The sequence below is a fragment of the Rattus rattus genome, chromosome 17, assembly GCF_011064425.1.
Source record: "Rattus rattus isolate New Zealand chromosome 17, Rrattus_CSIRO_v1, whole genome shotgun sequence".
Taxonomy (NCBI): Eukaryota; Metazoa; Chordata; class Mammalia; order Rodentia; family Muridae; genus Rattus; species Rattus rattus.
In genome coordinates, this window is record NC_046170.1 from 25,859,755 (window position 1) to 25,882,736 (window position 22,982).

Below are 22,982 nucleotides of genomic sequence, written 5' to 3' on the forward strand. Positions count from 1 at the left end.
ATTATATGATTTATACATTTAGCTACAAGAGTATTTTTGGGCTAGCAGTAAATGAGATCAGTTAAAGATAGACTGACTCTTCTTTGGGGTTAGGGATGGGGCTCACCTAGCATGCAAGAGGCTCCTGAAACTCACAGCAAGAGTTTATGGAAGCTTCTGAGTTCCATGCCTTAACCCAAATTGAAAAAAAAAGGAATTACTTTTCAAATTTCAGCTTTCGTTGATAGGCAAGGGTAAAAGCCAATACTTTAATGTTATTTCATGTAGTATAGTAGTACCATGTATCATGTAGCATAGTCTCAGATTTCCTCTTTGTAGAATGGGCAGTTGGTTGTTTAGTTTGGTTTTCAAGACAGGGTTTCTCTGTGTAGCCCTGGTTGTCCTGGAACTCACTCTGTAGATCAAGCTGGACTCGAACTCACAGAGATCCCCCTGCCTCTGCCTGAATGGTCCAAACTGACTTGTGTTTTTGTTTTTGAGACAGGGTTTCTCTGGGTAGCTTTGACTGGCCTGGAACCCATTCTGTAGACCAGGCCGGCCTGGAACTCAGGGATCTGCCTGCCTCTGCTTCCTGAGTTCTGGAATTAAAGGCGTGTGCCACCACGCCTGGCTCTGACTTTCAACTCTCAATCTTCCTACCTTTTGCCTCCTAAGAACAGAATGGCATCTTTTTGCGGGGCACAGGGTCTTACCATGTAGCTTTAGCTCACTATGTAGATCAGGCTGGCCTCTGACTTAGAGATCTACTTGCCTCTGCCTCCTGTGAGCTGGGATTAAAGGTATATGCCACTAGCCAGGTCAGAATGAAGTCTATTTATTTATTTATTTATTTATTTATTTATTTATTTAATATATCTGAGTACACTGTCACAGTCAGATCCCATTACAGATGGTTGTGAGTCGCCATGTGGTTGCTAGGAATTGAACTCAGGACCTCTGAAAAGAGCAGTCAGTGCTCTTAACCACTGAGTCGTCTCTCTAACCCTAGAATGAAATCTTAACCATTAGTATTAGTATTACATCTCCCTTAATTAGTTGTGAAAAAAAAATAATGTTGCACTTTTTCTTTATCTAATATTAGACCTCCTAGTGTAAAAAGTGAAGGTTATCTTCTGGTCCTTGTGTATATTTTCAGTGTATTTTATAGTTGGAAGCCTTATAGAGGTCAGGATTTTGTAGAGTTTTTAAGGTTTTGTCTGTTTATTTTTATGTATATGAGTACTCTGTCTGCATGTATGCCTGCATGCCAGAAGGCATCACATCCCAGTGTAGATAGTTGCGAGCCGTCATACAGTTACTGGGAATTGAACGTAGGACCTCTAGAAGAGTAAGCAGCCAGTATGTTGTTGTAAAATTATATATTAAAAAAAAAAAATGATGTCTTTTTCCCCCCACACTAGATCCAGCACCGTAGTGCCCCAAGATAAGATATATGGTAGACATCTTCATCTCAGTCAGCAAAACCTCTCACCTGCTCTGTTCCATCCCATATCACACTGCCAATGTCTCCTCTCTGAGCCTGGCAGCAATCTCTCTACCCATCTAGTTCCCACGGCAGGCTTCACCATGCCAGAAATATACATCTCAATTCCATGGCGGCCCATTGTCTCCACCACCACAAACTCTCTTAAACTTAAATCACCATATGAAAGAACACAACACAATAGCCTCTGATCCAATTGATAAGGTATAATTTCCCACCTAACATACAAATCCCTGTACACATCCATCCCTTAAGAATATTCATAACAACCTGTAAATGTGGAGAGAGGAATCTTAGCATCAGCCTCCATGTTCTCTCTTCGGCTTCTCTGCCTCGCTCCAGTCTCCTCCTTGCTCTAAAACTTTTCTCCCACCCATCCTTCCTTCTCGTCCAATGACAGGCCTGCCTATCTTGACCTGCCTACACCTGTGTGATGACATCACCAGTACTCTTAACTGCTGGGCCATCTCTCTAGCCCATCAGGGTAAATTTTAAATTATATTAGGACTGGGGACATGGCTCAAGTATGGACATGAACTTGAGTGTCTAGTGGTAAGAAGAGAATTGACCTACTAAAGGTCTGCGGATAAGTCTACTCTACAGTTCTAGTTGGTTGAGGGGATGAGGCAGGAAGATTATCTAAGCTCAAGAATTAGAGACTATGGGCTAGAGAGATGGCTCAGTGGTAAAGAGCTTCGACTGCTCTTCCAGAGGTCCTGAGTTCAATTCCCAGCAACCACATGGTGGCTCACAACCATCTGTAATGGGATCCGAAGCCCTCTTCTGGTGTGTCTGAAGACAGCTACAGTGTGCTCACTCTACAGTGTACTCACATACGTAAAATAAATAAAAATTAAAAAAAAAAAAAAGAATTAGAGACTAGGGTGGGAGAGATGGTTCAGTGGTTAAGAGCATGCTCTGCTCTTCCAGAGGTCCTGAGTTCAAATCCCAGCAACTACGTGGTGGCTCACAACCATCTGTAATGGGATCTGATGACCTCTTTTGGTATGTCTGAAGACAGCTACAGTGTACTTACATATAAATCTTTAAAGAAAAAAAATAGAGACTAAACAACAGAGCCAAACCATTTCTCAAAAAATATTTTTAAAAGGCACTGGAAGATAGGGGGAGAAGGATCAGTTGCATACATAGCAAGCTTGAGGCTGCCCAGGGTTGTAGGAGACCCTGTCTCAAACAATAGAAAAGAACAATAAAAGAAGGGATGAAAGTTTAAAATGTTGAAAAAGCTTAGACTGATTATCTACTTAAGACACCTACTTAATGCAGAACTTTAATCCTAGCACTTTGGAGCCAGAGGCAGGTTGGTCTCTGTGAGTTCAAGGTCAGCTTCCTTGACATAGCAAGTTCCAGGGCACCCAGAGTTACATAGACCCTAAAAGTAATTTAAAAATAAATAAACCTCCATATTCTGTGATGCCGTTGTGGTGTTGGGCTTAGTGTCTGCTTTGAGATGTGTTCTCACCATGGAAATGCCAGGTCTGTGACTGGATTGTACACCAGACTGGCCTTGGATTTAGAGATTTTTTTACCTGCCTTTACCTTCTGAATGTCAGGATTAAAGGCATGGGAGTAATACTTGGCCTTTATTCTGTTAATATTTGTTGAACTAGCATAATAGGGAGCCCAAATTGTAATGAATTAATTAGATTAGGACTCTCTGGTATCTCCTAGTAGTTCAGAGATGAAGACTCCTTTTGATTTCTTATTTCGCTTTCTCCCAAGTTCTATCAAGGCAGTTACCACTTTGACTAAATCTTAATCCACTGAAAGGAGTGGAAGGGAGAAGAGGAAAGCCAGGCAGGTAATGAGCAAGATAGACTCTCCTTTATTGTCATATTACATTAGAGAAACCTTCACTAGCTACAAGGGAAGCTGAGAAGCACTCTGAAACTGGATTGCCAAGTGACTAGCTAAATAAACTTCAACTACTAGTGAAAAGTGCATGGTGCTGCACGTGGTAGTGCATACCTTTAATCCCAGCACATGAGAAGCAGATAGATTTTTGAGTTGGAAACCAGCCTGGTCTACATAGTGAGTTCTAGGGCAGCTAGGGCTATGTAGAGAGACTGTCTCAATAAACCAGACAGAAAAGTATTGAAACAGCAGAGATATCCAGATACCTGCTAAGTACTTTAGAAATTATTTTTGTCTTTAGCTTGAGAAGGCACATTGATCAGATTTTAATAAGTTAACAAAAAATATTTTTTGAGACAGTCTAATGGTAGATCAAGCTATCCTTAACCTCCTGACCCTCCTGTGTCCAACCTAAATAGTCTCCCCATATACCCTCCTCCTTGAGACAGGATGTCTCTAGTATGTAACTCTAGTTGTACTGGAACTCACCATGTTGACCAGGCTAGCCTAGAGTTCACAAAAGATCCACCTGTCTTCCTCTGCTGGGATTAAATAAGAGTCCAAATAGAACCCAAAATCCATTACAAAGATGAAAGAAAGGCCCTTTGAATCCATCCTTTACACCATCCTGGCCAAAAATTATCTTGACAGAAGGTAGAGGCAGGAGTGTCTCTGTAAGTTAGAGGTTTGCCTGGTCTACATAGCTGACTCCAGGACAGCAAGGATATACAAAGAGACCCCATCTCAAAAATCAAACCAAGCCAGGTGGTGGTGGTGCACTCCTTTAATCCCAACACCCCAGAGGCAGAGGCAAGCAGGTCTTTGTGAGTTTCAGGATAGCCAGAGCTGTTACACAGAGAAACAGGGGGAAAAAAACCCAAAAGCTTCCTGAGTATTTGTATATTTGTGAGTGTTCCAAAAATATATACCCTGGCCACCTTCACCTTGTTCCTCCTCATCTGGTTTTGAGGGGTTTTGTTTGTTTGTTAATTTGTTTTTTACCATACCAGTTATTGTGAAATACAACTTTGAATCCCTTTGCATGGGAAATATCTTTAAAGGAGAGGCCTGTGACTACATAACAACCTGTTCTGCTATGTAGGACATTTCAGAGCACAGCTAATTTGGACATTTCCTAAAGAACATTTTATTGTTGTCATTACTGTTTTGTTTTGTTTTGGTAACTGCAGATACTGTTGGTGGTTTTTACTTGTGTTGTACTGGCACAGAGAAAGTCAGGTGTTGGAAGTTAAGAATTGTGGGCTGCTAAACTGGGCCAGATGCTATGACCTACATAATCTGTTGGCACTGGTATTAAGGGCTGTTGCTTTTTATTTGGGCTTTAGTTCATTTTATTCTTCAAAGGGGAGAAAATGGCCAGACATGGTGTCCCATACCTTTGAGCAAGAGGCTGGTGGATATCTTGAATCCAAGGCCAGCCTGATCTACACAGTGAGACACTGTCTCAATAAATAAATTAATACAAGAAGGAGCTGGGCATGGTAGCATATACCTTAATTCCAGCATTCAAGAGTCAGGAGGATCTTCTGAGTTCAAGCCAGCTTAGAGAATTCTAGGACATCGAGGGATGTATAGAGAACACCGAAAACAAAGAAGAAAATTGTATAGTAGGGATCTAAATATCTCTTCTGCCATCGGAAAATGGCAGAAACATGTAAAGTATCATGTATAATTTGCGAACTATGATACGAATAAGTGAATGAATACATATATTCAAAATGAAGTGAAAATTGAAATTGCATCTGGGTATGATGCTTGTAATCCCAGGAGAGTGGGGGAGAGTGAGTTTTGAATGTATGGGCAAGGAGAGAGAGAGGGAGGAGAGAGAGGAGAGAGAAAGGGGGAGAGAGAGAGAGAAGAGTGAGTTAGTTAGTTTTGCTCCTCACTCTCCACCTTATTATTTTAAGACAAGTCTTTCACCAGAGAGCATCCTATGGCTGAACTCAGATCAGCTTGCTTCTTCCTCCCAAGTCAGAAGTAGTTTTTTTCTTTTTCTTAGATTTTTAATTTTTTTTAAAATTTTGTGTACATTGGTGTTGTGCCTGCCTATATGTCTGTGTGAAGATCCCCTGGAAATGGAGTTAAAAACAGTTGTGAACTGCCATGTTGATGTTGGGAATTGAACTTAAGTTCCTTTAGAAGAACAGCCAGTGTTCTTAAGTACTACGTCATCTCTCCAGCCCCAGAAATAGTTATCTTTTTTTTTTTAAGGTCTTTATTTTATTTTTATGTATGCGAGTACACTGTTGCTCTCTTCAGACACACCAGAAGAGGGCATCAGATCCCATTATAGATGGTTGTGAGCCACCATGTGGTTGCTGGGATTTGAACTCAGGGCCTCTAGAAGAGCAGTCAGTGCTCTTAACCTCTGAGCCATCTCTCCAGCCCAGAAATAGTTATCTTAAAAAGGAAAATTATATGGGTTTATTTTTTTAATCCAATTTCAATGGAGCCTTTAAAATTTTAAATTATTTCTTTATGTGTATGAGTGTTTTGTCTGCATGTATGTATTCACATTATACGCACACCTGGGGAAGCTGGAAGAGGGCATTGGATCCCCTGGAACTGGAGTTACAATGGTTGTGAGCTGCCATATGAGTGCTGGGAACCAAACCTGGGTCTTCTATAAGAGCAGCCAGTGCTCTTATCTGATGAATCATCTCTTCCACTTCCAGGAATGGAATCTTTAATTGAAAAGAAAGGCTAGGCATGGTGGTAGATACCTATAATCCTAGCAGTCTGGAGACTGGAACAGAAGGATCCCCAGTTTAGGGATCAGTTTACTGTAGCCATCAGTAAGACCTTGTCTGCTAACACAAAACAACCCTAACTCAAACCCTCACCTTCCATAACAAAGCAAAAGTGAGACAGGAAATGCTGTGAGAACAACTCTGTTGTGTTTTGTCTTTTTCTTTTCTCCTTTCTTGTTGGTTCCTCTTATTGTTTGTTTTAGGGAAGGACGAGGAATCACTCTCTAGCCTAGCCTGGCCTGGAGCTCCCTCTGTCCGTCTGTCTGTCTGTCCATCTGTCAGTCTAGTTTGGCTGCCTGAGTGCTAGGAATTACACGTGTAAACCACCACACTCAACTTTCTTACTTTTTTCCTTTCAGATGGAAATTTATGGCATTAGCCTCACAGACATTGTGCTTTCTGAAGTATTGGGCACATTAGAGAAAGCAAGAGCCTATAATCAGACAGGACTGCCTATACAAATGCCCCCACATAATAAAGGGTACAGGACAACAAAGCACCCCTTACAGCTTGGTGATTTACTCTGGCTAAAACATTTCTTTCACCTTATATTCTTAGGTGGCACTGTGGGAAACCAAAAGGGAGAACTTTCCCAGAGGAATTCAAAGTAGGAAAAGTTAGAATAAGGTGAATATTTACTTTTTAAAGATTTTGGAATATTTTTATGTGTATGGGTTTTGCCTGCGTGTATGCCTTGTACTACATCCATGCCTAGTGCCCTCAGAGGTCAGAAGGATTAGAAGTTGGATTAGAAGTTAACCCTGAACATTTATTTTTTTAGAGTACCTGTCAGCTCTGCTCTGCTTGTAGCATGAGCTTTTGGAGTGAGGAAAAGAATGTTTCTGTGGGAGCTAAGGGGATAAGTCAACAGTAAAGAGCACTTACTAGGCAGTCGGGGCACATGCCTTTAAAGATGAGTTTATTTCCTTTATGTATGTGAGTGCTCTATCCACATGTACACATACATACCAGAAGAGGGCATCAAATCACATTTAGATGGTGTGAGCAACCATATGGTTTGCTGGGAATTGAACTCAGGACCTCTGGAAGAGCAGACAGTGCTCTGTAGTGCCAGCCTGACCTACAGAGCAAGTTCCAGGACAGCCAGGGCCACACAGAGAAGCCCTGACTCTAAAAGCAAACAAAAAGATCACCTGCTGCTCTTGCTGAGGACCTGGATTTGATTCCCAGCACCCACATTGTGGTTCACAGACATTTGTAACCCCATTTCTAGGGGATCTCTTCTGAATCCAAGGGCATGAAAGTGCCTGGTCTGCAGACATGCATGCAAGCAAGACATTCATACACATAAAATAAAATATATCTTAATAAAAGATTGCCTGTTCTCAGCCATTACTTTTAACGTCCAAACTGAAATTAGGGGGAAGAAAGGGGAAAACTTCAGCCCCTTGTCATCTTCAATGTCAATCAGCCCTGGAACATGTAACCATCAAGTGCTGCCTTTACCTTTATTCAAGTCCATTAGAAGGAAAATGTCTAAGAGAGGAAAAGAAAACCTCATATGATATTCCTTTGAAGTTGCTAACCACTCTTCCTTTTCTTTTTTAGTGAACGAGATTATTGGAAGAGACATGTCCCAGATTACTGTTTCCCAAGGCCCAGAGGTGATCAGAGATGCCCCTCTCCCAGGTCCGGAGTCTCCAGATGTTATGAGCTCTAACAGTGCTCAGTGAAGCTTTGTGCCCACCACCAACTGCTCAGCCTGCTTCTCTCCTGGAACTTAAGTTTCCAACCAGACTTCAGAATCTGTCGCAGAAGTTGGATTCACTGTGGGGAAAGCAGCATTCCTTCACCTTAAGCCTTGGGCAGATTTTGTAAAGAACAGGAACAGCATCAGCTGTTTAAGCTGTGGGAAATGAGCTTTGCTTTTTATATATATATATTTAAATAGGATACTTTTATATGATGGGTGCTTTGAGTGTGACTGCAGCAGGCTCTCTCTCAGAGGTGCTGCTCTTGCAGGTGACCTGGTCGCATAGCTAGGATTAGTAATTTGTACTGCTTTCTGGTCATTTGAAGAGCCCTTTAGTTTTGATATTTTTAAAGTAGAACTTTTGATAAAATCTTCCAGATGCAGACAAAAAAAAATTATCCTAAGCCCACACTTACACCTCAGAAACTTAGCATGCATCCTGAAGCCTTTCATAGATTCATAGGAAAAAGCCAAATGTAGCTCACGCTCTTTATAAAATAAAGTGTTGGGTAAATTGAGAAGACCATTCCATCTTTGAAGTGTTGGGATATGATACATTCCAGAGCGTAGCCTTTTGTAACTTAGGTAGCTATCAGGCAGTTTTCCACTAGCAGTTCCTCCATGGTCAGGCTTTTTCTTCCCTCAGGACCTTGGGTAAAATGGTCATTCATAAGGTAAATGTCAAAGGTAGGGTTTTAGCTTAGGTGGTTATTTTCTACCTAACTTTTTAAGTGGGAGCCTCTGCCTTTAGTCTATAGCCATTGAAGCCACTGTCCCACTAGTTTAAAGCTTTGCAGGTTTTTTAACTCCTTGAGGCCAGGCCAGCAGTGGAAGGAGCTAAGTATGAGTGAGCTGTGTAATAGGAGAGGCAGAGAAAATAAAATGCAGGACTCCAGTTGAGAAAGGCCTTAAGATTCACATGGCCTGTCAATAGCCTGCAGTGATTCTGTCTCATGGTGTCCTGGCTATGTGACCTATAAGCCAGCCTTTCCTCCACAAGGCATTGAGACACATCCAGAAATAAGGTGGCATCATAGACCTGTCCTACACCAAAGACACAGTGGTGCTGCTGCTGCTGGTGAGATCGGTGTCCAAGGCAGGGGCCAGCAGAAATTCCAGCCTGCTGTCTACCAAAGGACTGTTCTCAGACCCTGCCTTTACCCTTCCCTTTTAAAGTCCCTGAATTTTACAGTCTGTTTTCAAATGAAATAGTGTACTTTCATTCATTCAGGAAGCAAATTGAGTGCCTATGAGTGAGACGTAATGTTACTCTAGGTGATTGTGACCCTTGATGGTAGGGGCCTTTTTTACCAAGGCTCTATCAGCCTAAGCAGGAGCTGGCCTATTGCCTACCAACCCTAGTAAGCAGGGTAGGAGGTACTGATTCAAGATGAGAGAAGTGTGTGTTTGTTTTTAACACAATGATTTGCACTTCTCCCCTAAAACTATTTAAAGAGTCTCATCAGCAAATTGCTCTGGCCACTCTTGTAGCTAGATATTTTCCAAATTTCTCTGAAAGTGAATTTTATTTGTGACTGTGGATAGTGACATTTGCTTTAGAAGCCCGATGGTTGGTAGCCCACAGCCTCCTTTAAAGGGCATTGGCCTCTCAGGTGAACTTGCAGACTTGGCCAAATTTGCTTCCTCTTTCCCCTGGGGCAGTTGCCTCATATGGGGTCATTGCAAGACCCCTCGGGGTGCTGCTTTGCTGCCTTCAAGAATAAAAGCCTCTATGATCCAGACTTGCTATGCACCAAATTTTGATGCCTTTTAAATACCTTGATGCCTGTAGCATTAGAAATGCTTTCCTATTTAAAACAGGTTAGATTTTAAAATAGAGCTTTGTATTCTGTGTAATGGTTTTATATTAGCTTTGTATAAGCTTTCATGTAAGAGTCATATTTTTTGGTTTTGTAGATAAAGACTTAAATTTTTGTGCAAATTAGTGGTGGTAAAGCACACATCCATTGGACTATGCAAATTGATTTCTAGTAGCAGCACTGAGCAACTGGGCATTTGCTAGCACACACCCTTTCCTCTCACCTGTACTAGAACTTGGGTTGAGGAATGAAGGAGCAGCCTTCTGTTTACTAGAAAAATGTTTGGGTTCACATGTGGTGCTGCTGCCCTGGGTACAACCCACCTATACCCAGGGCCAGCCAGTATCACCAGACCTCTGCTGGGCCCAGACACCAAGCCCAGTTTTTAATATGTAGAACACATGGGCTCAAGTTGAAACCTTGTGTTTTATAGAACGGATGTGTAGGTGAAGAAATTGGATTTTGGTTATGTTTACAGCACTTGGGATTGTGTTTTCTTGTACATTTTGTATTTTAAAATCGTTTATAGGAGTGCAGTGCTCCTTATACAAATACAAAGGGAAGATGAGCCAGCAGTTGAGGCTCCTCCTCAGTTACAGTGCTGAAATAATAAACAGTGACAGATCAACAGTCTCTCTCTTCTTCTCCACCTGGGGCTGGTGTGGAGACCTCGGCCAAAGCTCTGTGGCTTTTTAAAAGTCCGCTTGACCAGGAACTTTCATTTGCTTTACAAGATGATACGAGTTCAAAATTCCTTCTAAGGCTTGAGTTCGGTGCCCTTTTAATCTGTGCAAAGGACATGTCGTGGTGTTCTGGACAACTGGTCTAACAAGTGTTGAGAACAAAATTTGGCAAAGTCCCCTTTATCCTGAGTTTGCATGTGCTACTTGCCCTCTGGTATTCACTGGGGACAGTGCAGCAGCACAATCTAGAATACCTTGGGGTTTTGTTTATGGTGAGGGCTATACAGCCATGGCTAGTATAATGCTATGAATTTGTTATGTAGAACAGACTGGATTTGAACTTGAGGCAGTCCTCCTGTCTGTGCCTCCTGAGTGCTGGGGTTACAGGCATGAACTGTTCAGCTAGTGGTTTGTCATCCCAAGCTCCTTGGGCCTGATTGGAACGGGGCCAGCATACTATTGTAAGGCCACCCCTGGCACTTCTGAGTCCAGGCATCCTGAGGTGAGTGCTGACTGGATGCCTTCCTGCCTCCTGGAAGGATGGGGACAGCAGACAATCTGGGCCTCTGGTCAGGCTCAGGTAGACTTTTGAATCTCAGGAGTTATAAATATTAAAGATAGCAGGCCTAATATTTTAAAAAGAAACACAGGCCTGCTATGCACCCTTCAAACTCAGTATTTGAGGGCCAAAGACAGGTGGAAGGTTTTCTGGCTGTCACATCATCAGGAATAGAGCAGCCCCATTACATCCCCAGCCCTGCCTGTAACGTAGCCATCATCTTTAGAGTAAGCAGGCAGAGAAACAAGGGTATATGGGAGGAAGGAGAGTGGTGCTGAGCTTGGTCTTTTCCAGGTGCCTTTGAGAGCTTTGACAAGCCAGAAAGAAGCCACTGGGTTGAGAGTACTCTGGACTCAGGAAAGGCTTGTTAGCTAGGAACGTCAGCTCATCCTGCTTCCTGGTTTCCTCTTCTACAAACACACCCACTCCTTAGGGGCTTGTAACACAGTGCGAGGTGGGTCACCAACAGGCACGAGAGTTGCGTAGTCATCAGGAGCCAGCTGCAGAAGTGATACATATTTAGGGGTTGGAGCTCCAGGCTCAGCTAGGCCCTTGAGCCCTCCCTACAACACAACCTCACCTGGTAGGCTTGAAAGACACTGAGCAGATCCTTCATACCAGCTGTGTATGGGACCCCCTGCATTCGGACCAGGGCTCCTGGCTGTGACAACATTGAAGTGGGTGTGGAGGCCAAGGCAGTAGGAGGTGTGGTGAGGTAGCCCACAGTAGTGGGAGAAACTGGGGGGCTAGGGTAGGAGAGACAGGAACTTAAGTCATACATCCCATCTTCAGCCTAGACCAAGACCATCCTCTCCTGTACCTGTGCCTTGTGTTTGATCCTTGGTACTTTCTGAACTCTCTGCCTCTACAGTGATACCCCCAGTCTGTCAGCCCACACGCGTGCCTCACTTCCCATCTCAAAATGAATTCTGATTTTTAACAGATCTTGGATTATCTGGGCCAGAAATGAGTCAGGATCTTGCCCCAAGTGGTGACAGGAAGTCTGAGGCTGCCTGAGCAGCAAGATACCTGGGATAGTAGGCGGTGTAGTTCATGTAGAGTTGAGTGGCTGGCCCTGGGTAGTAGGCAAGAGGAGTGGCAGCAGCAGGTACCCTGGCCGCTGGAAGCAGTGCAGAAGAGGGATACAGTGCTGTCGTCTCTGTGGGAATGAGGGCTGGGCTAGCCTGGAAGGTGGCGTAGGTAGGTGGTGAGAGGCCTAGAGACAAGAGCACATTTTAGAGAGTCCGTAGTTACCCTGGTTAGGGTAAGTAGGAACAGAATAGAAAGTGGTAGCTTAGAACAGCTTGGTTCCCACATGCTTCTTCCTCTAGCCCAAGAAGCACTCACAGGGCAGTTTGCAGGGTGGAGGGGACAGGCCGCTTCGGCTCAGGGAACCCCCCATCAGCACACGGCTCATCTCCTCTGTGGAACAAGGGACTACTTCCACATAGCGTTCTTTCATCACCTTCTTGTGGCAACGCTGGGCAGCAGCCAGAGCACGCTCCACTGACATCATCTGGATGAAGGCATCACCAGATGGCCGGCCCTGTGCACAGCACCTTGTAAGCAGTTTGTCACATACAAAAGTGCCTTACTCTTAACATGTCCTTTCCTACCATGTAGATGCCTTTCCTAACAGTAGTCTCACCTGCTGGTTGAGCACCATGTGCACACCATGAGGCCGAATGTCAGCTGCTGCCTCTCCTAGAAAACTCAGAATGTCTTCAATGGTGGCTGTGTAGGGGAGGCCTCGAAGGCGTACACAGTCCCTTCCAGTCCCACCTGCCAGTGGAAAGGGAATGGGCAGCAGCGGAGCAGTCAGTGTGGGAAGGAGTGGACTGGCTGCATAGCGGTTAAGGACCTAGTAAGAAAGGCAACAGGTTTATCACGCTAATTGGAGGGCCCAAGGCACATGCTGAAGAAGCAGCATATTGGGGCAGGAGGATCCTTGAGTGCTCACCTGCTGCACCTCAGCTGCAGTGCTCCTGAAGAGTTCAATGTATCGCTTACCCAGCATGCCTTTGTGCCTGCGCAGAGCAGCCTGTGCCAGTTCCTCACAGGCAAAGAGAGCAAAGGCATCCCCAGTAGGCCTGCCATCAGGGTGGCGCACAAAGAGCAGTCCATCAACACCCCCAGTCACTGGGCATTCTGGCCCCAGGAAGTCTAGAACATCTGCTGGCCCGGCTGAAAAGGGCAGTCCCCGTAGCCTCAGGATCACTTGATCTTCCCGTGATAGGAAACGGGCCACCTCTAGTGATGTGCCTAAGTTAGGAGGACAGGAATCCCTTGCTGGTTTAATCCTTGTAGCATAGAGAACCCACAAGACAGTGTGGGGAATGGGATATATATAGATCAACACAAAAGAGAACTAGGGTCTTCTGTGGGCACACTCACCCCCTGCAATCTTTACAAATTCCTCTCCTGTGGCTTTATACACCTGCGGGTATAGAAAGCAACCCATAGGTCTCAGTCCTCACTCAGCTTTGCCCTGCTCCACTTCCAGCCAAAAGTCCCACCTCAATATAGCGGACACCCATGTGGTGCTTGTGTCTCTGCAGTGCTAGGTCCCGCTGCTCGCTGTCCTCAAATCGGATGAGGGCCTCACCATTTCTGCGGCCCTGGGCGTTGAGACAGAGGGCCACACCACCCCTGTGGAGCCAGTGTTGTTAGTGCCTCCTGGGTAGGCTTGCCTTCTTACCCCTCCCATCCTGCCACACCCACCTGGCAATGTTGAGCCCTTTGAAGAATCGAGCCACATCCTGGTCTGATGACTGCCAGGGCAACCCACGGGCTCGTACTACAGTCTCATTGTCCACCACATCAGCCTTGCTGCTGTGGGGGCAGGGCACAGGGTCAGAGCTGTCCAAATATTGTCACCCCCATCCCTGCTCCCACACTCACCAAGGCCCCGTCTCATATTTCTGCTTTACTACCTCTGGCTTCGAGAACAAATGACCTAAGAGGAGATGGCATGGGGTCAGCAGAGTCTGGTGGAGGAAGTCTCCCCAAAAATAGGACAGGTGAGGGGATTGAGGAGGTGACGGAGGGGTTTCCACCTTGTGTTCTCTTAGAGAAGATCACAAGTCTGCAAGAGGACTCTGAGGAAGTCATGGGCATTCACCTAACCCTGACAGTAGCTTACAAGCAGGGCAAGAATCTTACCATTGGGCCCTTCAAGTAGGTGGAGAATGACCGCTACCATAGTCTTCACTTCCCAGACCCCAAAGTCATCTTCTGTCGCATCTGTTTCTAGTCCCAAGTCTATAGGCAGAGATGTGACAACTGAGGTTCAGGTCCATACATCCCACATCACCCCTAAACACCCGCAGAATCCTGGCAAACACTAGTTATGACCCAGTTCATACATGTACCTACAGGTCCTCAGACCAAAAACAGACATGTCCACATTCCAAATGTATCCCAGCATAGATGCAGACATGGGCATCCTAAAGAATGAGGTCAAAAATACAGACTTGCCTATATTAATACAACCCATACAGCATCATGCACATGCTTGGACATATTAGTCACCCCTCCACCTTAATTCTGATGGGTCACAGATACCCTGTGCCATGGTGCCCACTGTGAGGTCTCTGGCGGAGCAGGTGCTTGGGTGCTGCACATGGAATTCTCTGCGGAGGTCGTAGAAGGAGAAGAAGGTGTCGGGGAGCACCAGGTTCTGGGAGCACATGGGAGTGGGGATGAACAGGTAACTAACCTAAGGTGTTTACAACAGGGGCCTTGGGAACCCAACCATACCCATGTGCCTGCCCTCAATGGCATACCTTCCTGGAGGCCTCAGGATGAAGAACCTGTCGCAACAGCTGCTGCCCATCAGTGCAGAGCACATAGGGGCCCCCGCCCAGCAGGGCCACATCCCCGCTCACCAGCTGTGAGAACTGGGGACAGGGAGTGGAGACTCAGACATAGATTCCCAGCTAGGCAGCTGAAACTGGGGGTAGGAGGAGGGAGGGACTCAGGCTGCAAAGCTGGTTTAGCAGGATGTTCAACCCTACTCTGCCTGGGAAGTAGAAGGCCTTGCCCTAAATCCCAGGCTCCTAATCCCCACCCCTGCCCCAGTCCACTGTCACCTCCTCTAGGCTGAATGAGAACAGTTGCACCTCACCCAAGCCCCCATCAAACACACTCCAGGAGTCTGGAGTCGGGCCAGAGCAAACACCTGGTGGAGTGAGGCAAGCAGGTGGGGAAGGGAGGGACAAAGCAGGTTAAACCTGTCCTGGGCACCACCCTCAGACAGGTGGGGGAGGTTCACACCTGCCCGAGGGCCAAAAGGCTCATGGTCAATGGCAGCCCCGCCCCTTGGTCTGACCAACCCAGGAGCAGAAACACCAAGGACAGAGCTTCATACTTGGACACTAGCAGCAACCTGAGCTTTGACCCCCACCCTATCGACCAACTGGCACTGAACTGTTTGCTCACAGAGGGGGTGGCACTCTGAAGGCTATCCAGCACGATTCTGCCCTTCCCCTGGCAATTCTGTGACACTTTTCAATCTAAGGCCGACAGAGCAAAGCACCCAGATTTTCTACAGCACCCTTCCAGGTGAGCAGTAGGCCTGGAGCCCTTCTGTAACAGAGTTTAGATTCTGCATCTGAATGCTTCCTCACTAAAAACCAGAGTTGGAAGAGGAAAGAATCTATGCTTCTAAAGGACTTGCACTCATTACAACTCAGTCAGCAGCAGTGCAGACAGGGAAAATAGTGAGACTCATTCCCACTGGCCAGGGCGCGCAAGGGGTGGGGGTTAGGTGGGGGGGGGAGGGTATGCCCCTGGGCTTTTGCGCTCGGCCGGCAGGTAGCCCCTAGATAGTGTACGGGCAGCACCCACCCACGCCTGGCCAGTCGACTGGGACAGGCCTAAACCAGCCGCCCTCACCTAGAGGCGTCTGCCCCTGAGGCAGACACCGCCCGACGCCCTCACTCCAGCCGTTCCCAGGAGAGCAGGCGGCAGAAACCAAGTGATCTACCGCCAAACCTAAGCCCCTCGACACTATTTCTGAGGCGTCCTCTGCTGGCGGGGAGTGGGAGGGAGAGGACCTAGGGGGTGGATTCCTCAGCCGCTATGGTCAACTCCCGCAGCAGGAGTGGATGCCGGTAAAGGTTGAAAGGTAAGGAACGGCCTAGCACACGTCCACGCGGTAGTCGCTCAAAAGTTTCAAACAAGACCCTGTCCTACTGTCCCTGCCAGTGGGTCGGGTCGCTCCCGGCCTTGACTCCTGCCCTCCCCCTCCCACAGGGGGGTAGTGTCCCTGCCACACCGCAGTTCCACCACCCACGCGGGCCCCCACGCTCACCTGCTGCAGCACCTTATCCAGGGACTCCGCCCGCGCTAGGCTGTCTGCGCTGAGTCCGCTCGCCTCGCGGCACTGTGGACTCAGGGCAGCCGCCTCGGCGCGAACTAGCGACTTGTGTAGTGTCCCCACCTAAAAGCACCAGGGGTAACCCAATGAGACACTGTGCCTCACAGCCCCTGAAGCGTCCTGAGCCTCCCCCCCACTCCCCGCCACCTCTTTCCAACCTACCTGTCGGCTGCGCGGCTCCACCACTTGCCAAACTAGGAGGATTAAGTCGGTCTCGTCCGAGCCTAGGTCGGGCCCCAGCGCACCAGCAGTGGCCCCGAACAAAACAACCAGCGACTGGGGTTCGGGACAGGGGTCCGTGGAGGAGTCTACTGCGGGATCTGGGCCCGGGGGTGGGGGCGGTGGCGGCGGTGGAGTCATGGCCGCAGAGGAAGGGGGCGCTCGGCCACACACACGCGGACCGACGAGGCGCACGCACGTACCGACCGACAGCAGACAGACGAGCTTGGGCGGGATCCGGTGTGTTGGGGGCGGCACCTGCGGCGGGGTGTAGTGGGAGCTGCAGAGACCCGCCCGCCGTGCCCTCTGGGGCTGGGCGGTGCAGCAGCGATCCCAGCCTACTCCGGCGAGTTACCTGCGGCCCGGAGCGCCACGTGATCAGGGCGGCTCAGGGAACCTCGAGGGAGGGCCAGAACCCTGCCCAGGAGGCAAGAGCTCACTTCTGCCCGGACGTGCGCTGGGAGGCTGGAGTCCCACCTCTTGCTACCGTCCTGTGAGACTCCTGGGACAAGTCCATTTTTTTCCCTCTTACTTCCTCTCCAGCAGGCACTATGAGTCCTCCGCAAAAGAATGTGAAAGATCAGAGGTTTTTTTCCATTCCGCCGGGGTCATGCGAGACCCGCGGAAGTCAACAGAAGGCAACCTAGGGACTGTCAGGGTCGCGACGTCTGGCTTGAGGTTAATGGAAATTACGAAGGGTCAAAAGCCGACAGTGAGCGCTACCAGGTATCCACTGGAAGGCGGTGGGAGGGATCGGGGGTGAAAGGGAGGGCGGTGAAGATCAAGGGTTCTTGGAACTGTGGGAGGTCACTAGAGATCACAGAGAAGGACGTGCCCATACAGGTGTTAGAGTCGGGTCGGTGTAGTGGGAGCAGTGCAAAGGGTGAGTTACTCTCGGGCCTCGATGCCAGGGGAGGAGAATCTCGCCGCGAACCTTAGAGAGCTGTAAACGTAAATGAGGCTGTGTCAGCTGGTGGGGTCTGGAAGTTCAGCCTACCAACCCCACTTGGGGTTTGCCTTCTTATTTTGATCTCTCTTGGATGATAGAAGTGTTGTCTGGCTATTGAAAACACTCCGGCAGGTACCCGCTAGCGTTGGGCTGTGTGCGGGAATCTGCACCCCAACCCAGTTCAGACTAGTCCCATAAGCCCCAGGCAGTTGGGCGAGACTCCCTAACTGTGGGGTCAGGATAGTTTTCCATCTACTCAACAATAATCAGTAATCTGGCGAGAATAAAGAGCTACAGCCCGGCGTGGGAACTTAGAATACAGGATGCCAAGGCTGAAGAAGATCCTTGTGTGTTTGGAAAAGCGGGGTGCTTCGTATCAGTCTTGGATAAAAGGCAGCCCGGACGAGCCCAGGTGCATCCCCCAACTCATGACCAGGGAGGTCGTGAGGAGCCAGAGAACCTAGAATGGATAGTGCCCTCAATAGCGCAGGAACACAGTGACCTGATATAGTGGAAAGTGGCTGCTGTGCGCACCCTGTAACCCTTCTCGGGAGCCCGCCTACTGAGCCCCGCTACTTGCTAACGTGATAAGCCTGGAATGTCAAATATTTGCTCTAGAAACCCAGCGAAACCCTGAGGTAAAGCTCCTCCCCTTCTCCCTCCCATTCCGCAGCGCGCCTGCGTCAGTGAAGGCTTTCCGGTAGGACACGCCCATCCAACTGGTTTCTTCTACCGGCTACTCCCTCGCCCTGGCTATTTAAACTTTAAGGTCTTCAGAACAGGCTCCGGTTCAGTGAGGCAAAGCCTCGGCGTCCCTACGCGGCTATCCCAGTGCTACCGGTATCAGTTTCTACCCACAACCTCCCAGCAAGGCTCCCCCATTCGTTCAACTTGTAAACCTGCCTCCCGATTCTCCGGAGACCTTCGCCTGTGGGATTCCTGGCTATCCCGAACCCCCTGGAAAGAAGCGGCTGTGCCCAGGTATTTGCAAGGTTATGAACCTGAAGAGCCGACTGACAGAACTGGCGGCTCCATTCAACTCTGGTACACTCATCTAGTCATTCCCCATATTAAACCAATTCCAGAACTTCAAAGTCTTGGGTTTTTTTTGTCTGATCACATTTGTTTTTGTGTAGGTGCGTACAAGCCATAGCGCGTGCGTGGAGGTCAGAGAACAGCTTGTGGGAGTTGGTTCTTTCCTTCCATCAAATGGATCTTGGGCACCGAACTCAAGCAAGCCCTCTTACACCTTTGTTTTGTTTTTGTAACCGGCTGTAGGCTGTAATGTACCCATGTACTCTCTAAATAACGGGGGATGACCTTGCAAATCTGATTTTCTTGCCTTCACCGCCTAAGTGCTTAGGAACCCACCTAGAAGTGCTTCTGTAGGGGTTGGGGATTTAGCTCAGTGGTAGAGCGCTTGCCTAGCAAGTGCAAGGCCCCTGGTTCGGTCCCCAGCTCCAAAAAAAAAAAAAAGAAAAAAAAAAAAAGTGCTTCTGTACTCAAAAGGCAGAGGACGGTTACAAAATCCAAGATAATTTGGACTGAGCTTTGAAAGTTCCAGGCCATAAATCAACAAACCCAGTAAGATTAGTAGCTGAGTATGGGCTTGCAATCACCATAGGAGTTCCAGGCCACTCAGAGCTTCGAGTTAAGCAAAAGTAAATAAATTTTTTTTTTTTTTTTTTTTTTATCTTTTTTTTTTAAGATTTATTTATTTATTATATATAAGTACACTGTAGCTGTCTTCAGATACACCAGAAGAGGGCATCAGATCTCTTTACAGATGGTTGTGAGCCACCATGTGGTTGCTGGGAATTGAACTCAGGACCTCTGGAAGAGTAGTCGGGTGCTCTTAACCGCTGAGCCATCTCTCCAGCCCGTAAATAAATTTTTAAATTAATTATTTAGCCAGATGATGGTGACTTCTGCCTTTAATCCCTGGACTGGAGAAGCAGAGGCAGGTGGATTTCTGAGTTCAAGGCTAATCAGAGCTACAGAGAGAAACCCTGTCTCAAAAAACAAATGACAAAATTATTTATAGCCAAGTATGGTAGTACATATAGCTTTTTTTTTTTTAACTTTTTTTTTTCTTTTTTCTTTTTTTCAGAGCTGGGGACCGAACCCAGGGTCTTGCGCTTGCTAGGCAAGCGCTCTACCACTGAGCTAAATCCCCAACCCCGTACATATAGCTTTAATTCCAGTAGAGGCCATTGGGTCTCTGTGAGATCAAGGGTAGCCTGGTTTAAGAGACCCTGTATGCAGTAGACAACTTTGTATTCTTTACAAATTTGTATTCCTTACCCCATGCAGCCAACTTATAACACTTTTTCTTTAAGACCCTGTCTGTGTACTAAGTTTTATTTACTTATTATTTATTTAGTGTTTTTTGACACTACTGCAACTTGCTTTGTAGACCAGGCTGGGCTCAAACTCCTAGCGATCTGTCTATTTCTGCCACCCCATTGCTGGGTTTAAAGGCGTATGACACCGTGCATGCTCAACAACTTTCTTTTTGTTGTGATTTAATGTTTTTTTTTTTTTTTTCCGGAGCTGGGGACTGAACCCAGGGCCTTGCGCTTCCTAGGCAAGCGCTCTACCACTGAGCTAAATCCCCAACCCCTAATGTATTTATTTTTAAAGATGCATTTATTATATATAAGTACAGGGTAGCTGTCTTCAGACACATCAGAAAAAGGCATCAGATCCCATTACAAATGGTTGTAAGCCACCATGTGGTTGTTGGGATTTGAACTCAGGACCTCTGGAAGAATAGTCAGTGCTCTTAACCACTGAGCCATCTCTCCAGCCCTATTTTTAAATTTAATATGTGTTTTAGTCAGGGTTTATATTCCTGCATAAAACATCATGACCAAGAAGCAAGTTGGCAAGGAAAGGGTTTATTTAGCTTACACTTCCACATTGCTGTTCATCAGCAAAAGAAGTCAGGATAGGAACTCACAAGGAGCAGGAACTTGGAGGCAGCAGCTGATGCAGAGGCCATGAAGGGTGCTCCTTACTGGCTTGCTTCCCCTGGCTTGCTCAGCTTGCTTTCTTATAGAATCCGGGACTACCAGGCCAGGGATGGCCCCACCCACAATGGGCTCTCTCACCCTAAATCACATTTCTTCAAAGGAGGCTCCTTTCTCTGTGATAACTCCAGCTTGTGTCAAGTTGACACACAAAACCAACAAGTAAAAATGTGTATGAGTATTTTGCCTTCGAGTACATGTGTGTACCATATGCATGTATGCCTGGTGTTCACAGTGATCAGAAGGTGTCAGACCCCCTGGAACTGGAGTCATTTGTGGTTACATTGAGTCTTGGTCCTCAGCAACAGCCAACTCTTTAGCCCTGCTTCTGCTTTCTATGCCAGCAATTGTAAACTTTCATGGCTTTTCCTTCCAGCCCACCTCTACTCTTCTGCAATATTTTTACCCCCTACTATAGGACCCCCTACTATAGGACCCCCTACTATAGCAGGGATTTTCTATGCAGTCTGAAATTTCTGTTCTGATGAAGATCCCAGCCACAGTTGCTGAACAGAGTGAGTCCTATCTCAAACTGTTCCCGAGGAGGAAGGGACCATGTTTCAAGGGAGTATACACAAAGTTCTGTGGAAAAAATACAGTTTGTCCACTGTCACTCACATGGGTGGGCTGGGAGATGTTGGTATAAACTTTTATATAGTAATAGGAGTGGTGGAAAACTGTCCCCTTTCTTTTTGATCAGAAAACATCCTGCAATAGAGCAAGACTCGACTGGAGGATCATTATTCTTCCCTAGCTGCTTCCAGCTAACCCCACTTCCAAGAGTCTTCTGGGCAACCAGAAATAGCCTGCAGACCAAGATTTTATCTCCGAGTCCTTGCATAATCGCTTGATACCACCAGAGGGCGCGCTGACTCTGTGGCTTTAACCTGTTTGAGCGACGAAGGAGTTAGAAGGGTGAGGGTAATGTGTTAGACCATACATCTCTCCGTGGACAATAACCAAGGACAGAAAGGGAGCGCCTTCATGCTACCAGCCAGGCGGCTCCCCTGTCTTCAGAATCTACATGTGATTCCCGAGACGCAGGATTTAATCTGTGAATTGACAATCTTAGACATGTATATAACACATTCTGCTTATACACTTTTCCCTGCGCCCACTCCTCCCCTCCTCCCACCAGATTCTATTCCACTTCCATGTTTGTTTTGTATTTTTACAAACCACTGTGATCAAGTAGGACCACTAGCATGGACATATGTATGAAGCTATTCACTGGAGTATTAGAGACGCATCAGTAGCTACATCATTGAAGATTATGACTTCTCTCCTAAAGGCCCTACCCTGGACTAGGTGTGGACCAGTGAGCCCTTTCCCACTATGGCTGAATGTTGAAAGGTTCCGTCTTTTGAAGGCTTTGTGTAAGCAACTGTAGCTGATATATTACAGCTGGGGCTGGAAAGATTGTGGTTAAGAGAGAATTCAAGGGGTTGGGGATTTAGCTCAGTGGTAGAGCGCTTGCCTAGGAAGCACAAGGCCCTGGGTTCGGTCCCCAGCTCCGGAAAAAAAAGAACCAAAAAAAAAAAAAAAGAGAGAGAGAGAGAGAGAATTCAATTCCCAGCAACCACATGGTGGCTCACAACCATCTTTAATGGGATCTGATGCCCCCTTCTGGTGTGTCTGAATACAGTTACAGTGTACTTATATACATAAATAAATCTTTTAAAATGACAAAACAAACAAACAAACAAAAAACCTGCAGCTGTGTCATGTCCATAAGTCAAAGGTTTTTTGTTTGGGTTTGATTTTTCAAGAGAGGGTTTGTGTCTGGAACTCACTTTGTAGACCAGGCTGGCCTCGAACTCAGAGATCTGCCTGCCTCTGCCTCCTGAGTGCTGGGATTAAAGACGTGTGCCATCATGACCAGCTTTAAGTCAGTTTTATAGTACTCCTCTGAACTCTCATTCTTTCTGCCTCTTCCCTGATGTTTTCTGAGCCTTGGAGGGGGTAGCATAGATGTCCTGCTTATAATTAAGTACTCAATAGTCATTTATTCTCAGAAATTTGACCAGCTATGGGCCTAGGCACAGGTTGATATTTTTTTTTTATTTTTTTTTTTTTTTTTTTTTTTTTTTTTTTTTTTTTTTGGTTCTTTTTTTTCGGAGCTGGGGATCGAACCCAGGGCCTTGCGCTTCCTAGGCAAGCGCTCTACCACTGAGCTAAATCCCCAACCCCTTATTTTATTTTTTAAAAAGATTTGTTGGGGCTGGAGTGATGGCTCAGTGGTTAAGAGCACTGACTGCTCTTCCGGAGGTCCTGAGTTCAATTCCCAGCAACCACATGGTGGCTCAAAACCATCTGTAATGGGGATCTGATCCCCTCTTCTGGTGTGTCTGAAGACAGCTACAGTGTACTCCTATACATAAAGTAAACAAATCTTTTTTAAATCTTTTTTAAAAAGATTTTGTTTACTTCACGTATGTGAGTACACTGTTGATGTCTTCAGACACACCAGAAGAGCATTGGATCCCATTACAGATGG

General features: G+C 46.7%; 2 protein-coding genes and 1 long non-coding RNA gene across 5 annotated transcripts in view; 2 read left to right on the plus strand and 1 right to left on the minus strand.

Moving 5' to 3' along the window:
• Nfatc3 (nuclear factor of activated T cells 3) overlaps positions 1 to 10,291 on the plus strand; it is a 65,813-nt gene extending 55,522 nt beyond the window's left edge. The window contains exon 10 of the mRNA XM_032888212.1: positions 7,699 to 10,291. Coding sequence (XP_032744103.1) covers positions 7,699 to 7,823 — 125 coding nt within the window. The 3' untranslated portion in view covers positions 7,824 to 10,291. The remainder of the gene's footprint in view (positions 1 to 7,698) is intronic.
• On the minus strand, positions 10,071 to 17,014 carry Esrp2 (epithelial splicing regulatory protein 2). 3 transcript variants are annotated; one of them, XM_032888209.1, is made up of 15 exons: positions 16,448 to 17,010; positions 16,220 to 16,348; positions 14,691 to 14,804; positions 14,470 to 14,584; positions 14,068 to 14,166; positions 13,807 to 13,861; positions 13,627 to 13,737; positions 13,422 to 13,554; positions 13,300 to 13,342; positions 12,866 to 13,167; positions 12,554 to 12,766; positions 12,253 to 12,451; positions 11,935 to 12,121; positions 11,486 to 11,651; positions 10,071 to 11,405 (listed from the first exon to the last, which is right to left on the minus strand). In XM_032888209.1, the coding sequence occupies exons 1-15, from the start codon at positions 16,643 to 16,645 to the stop codon at positions 11,316 to 11,318; spliced, it is 2,154 nt and encodes a 717-aa protein (XP_032744100.1). In that variant the 5' UTR covers positions 16,646 to 17,010; the 3' UTR covers positions 10,071 to 11,315. The 3 variants fall into 3 exon arrangements, with proteins under 3 accessions (XP_032744100.1, XP_032744102.1, XP_032744101.1); XM_032888210.1 differs by having other exon boundaries at positions 10,119 to 11,405; positions 13,627 to 13,734; positions 16,448 to 17,014; XM_032888211.1 differs by lacking the exon at positions 16,448 to 17,010 and having other exon boundaries at positions 10,076 to 11,405; positions 14,470 to 14,618; positions 16,220 to 16,309.
• On the plus strand, positions 15,245 to 21,961 carry LOC116886705. The gene is made up of 3 exons (XR_004386126.1): positions 15,245 to 15,468; positions 17,048 to 17,230; positions 20,976 to 21,961. It is a non-coding gene; the product is annotated as an uncharacterized LOC116886705 (long non-coding RNA).
• Positions 21,962 to 22,982: the final 1,021 nt, after the last annotated feature.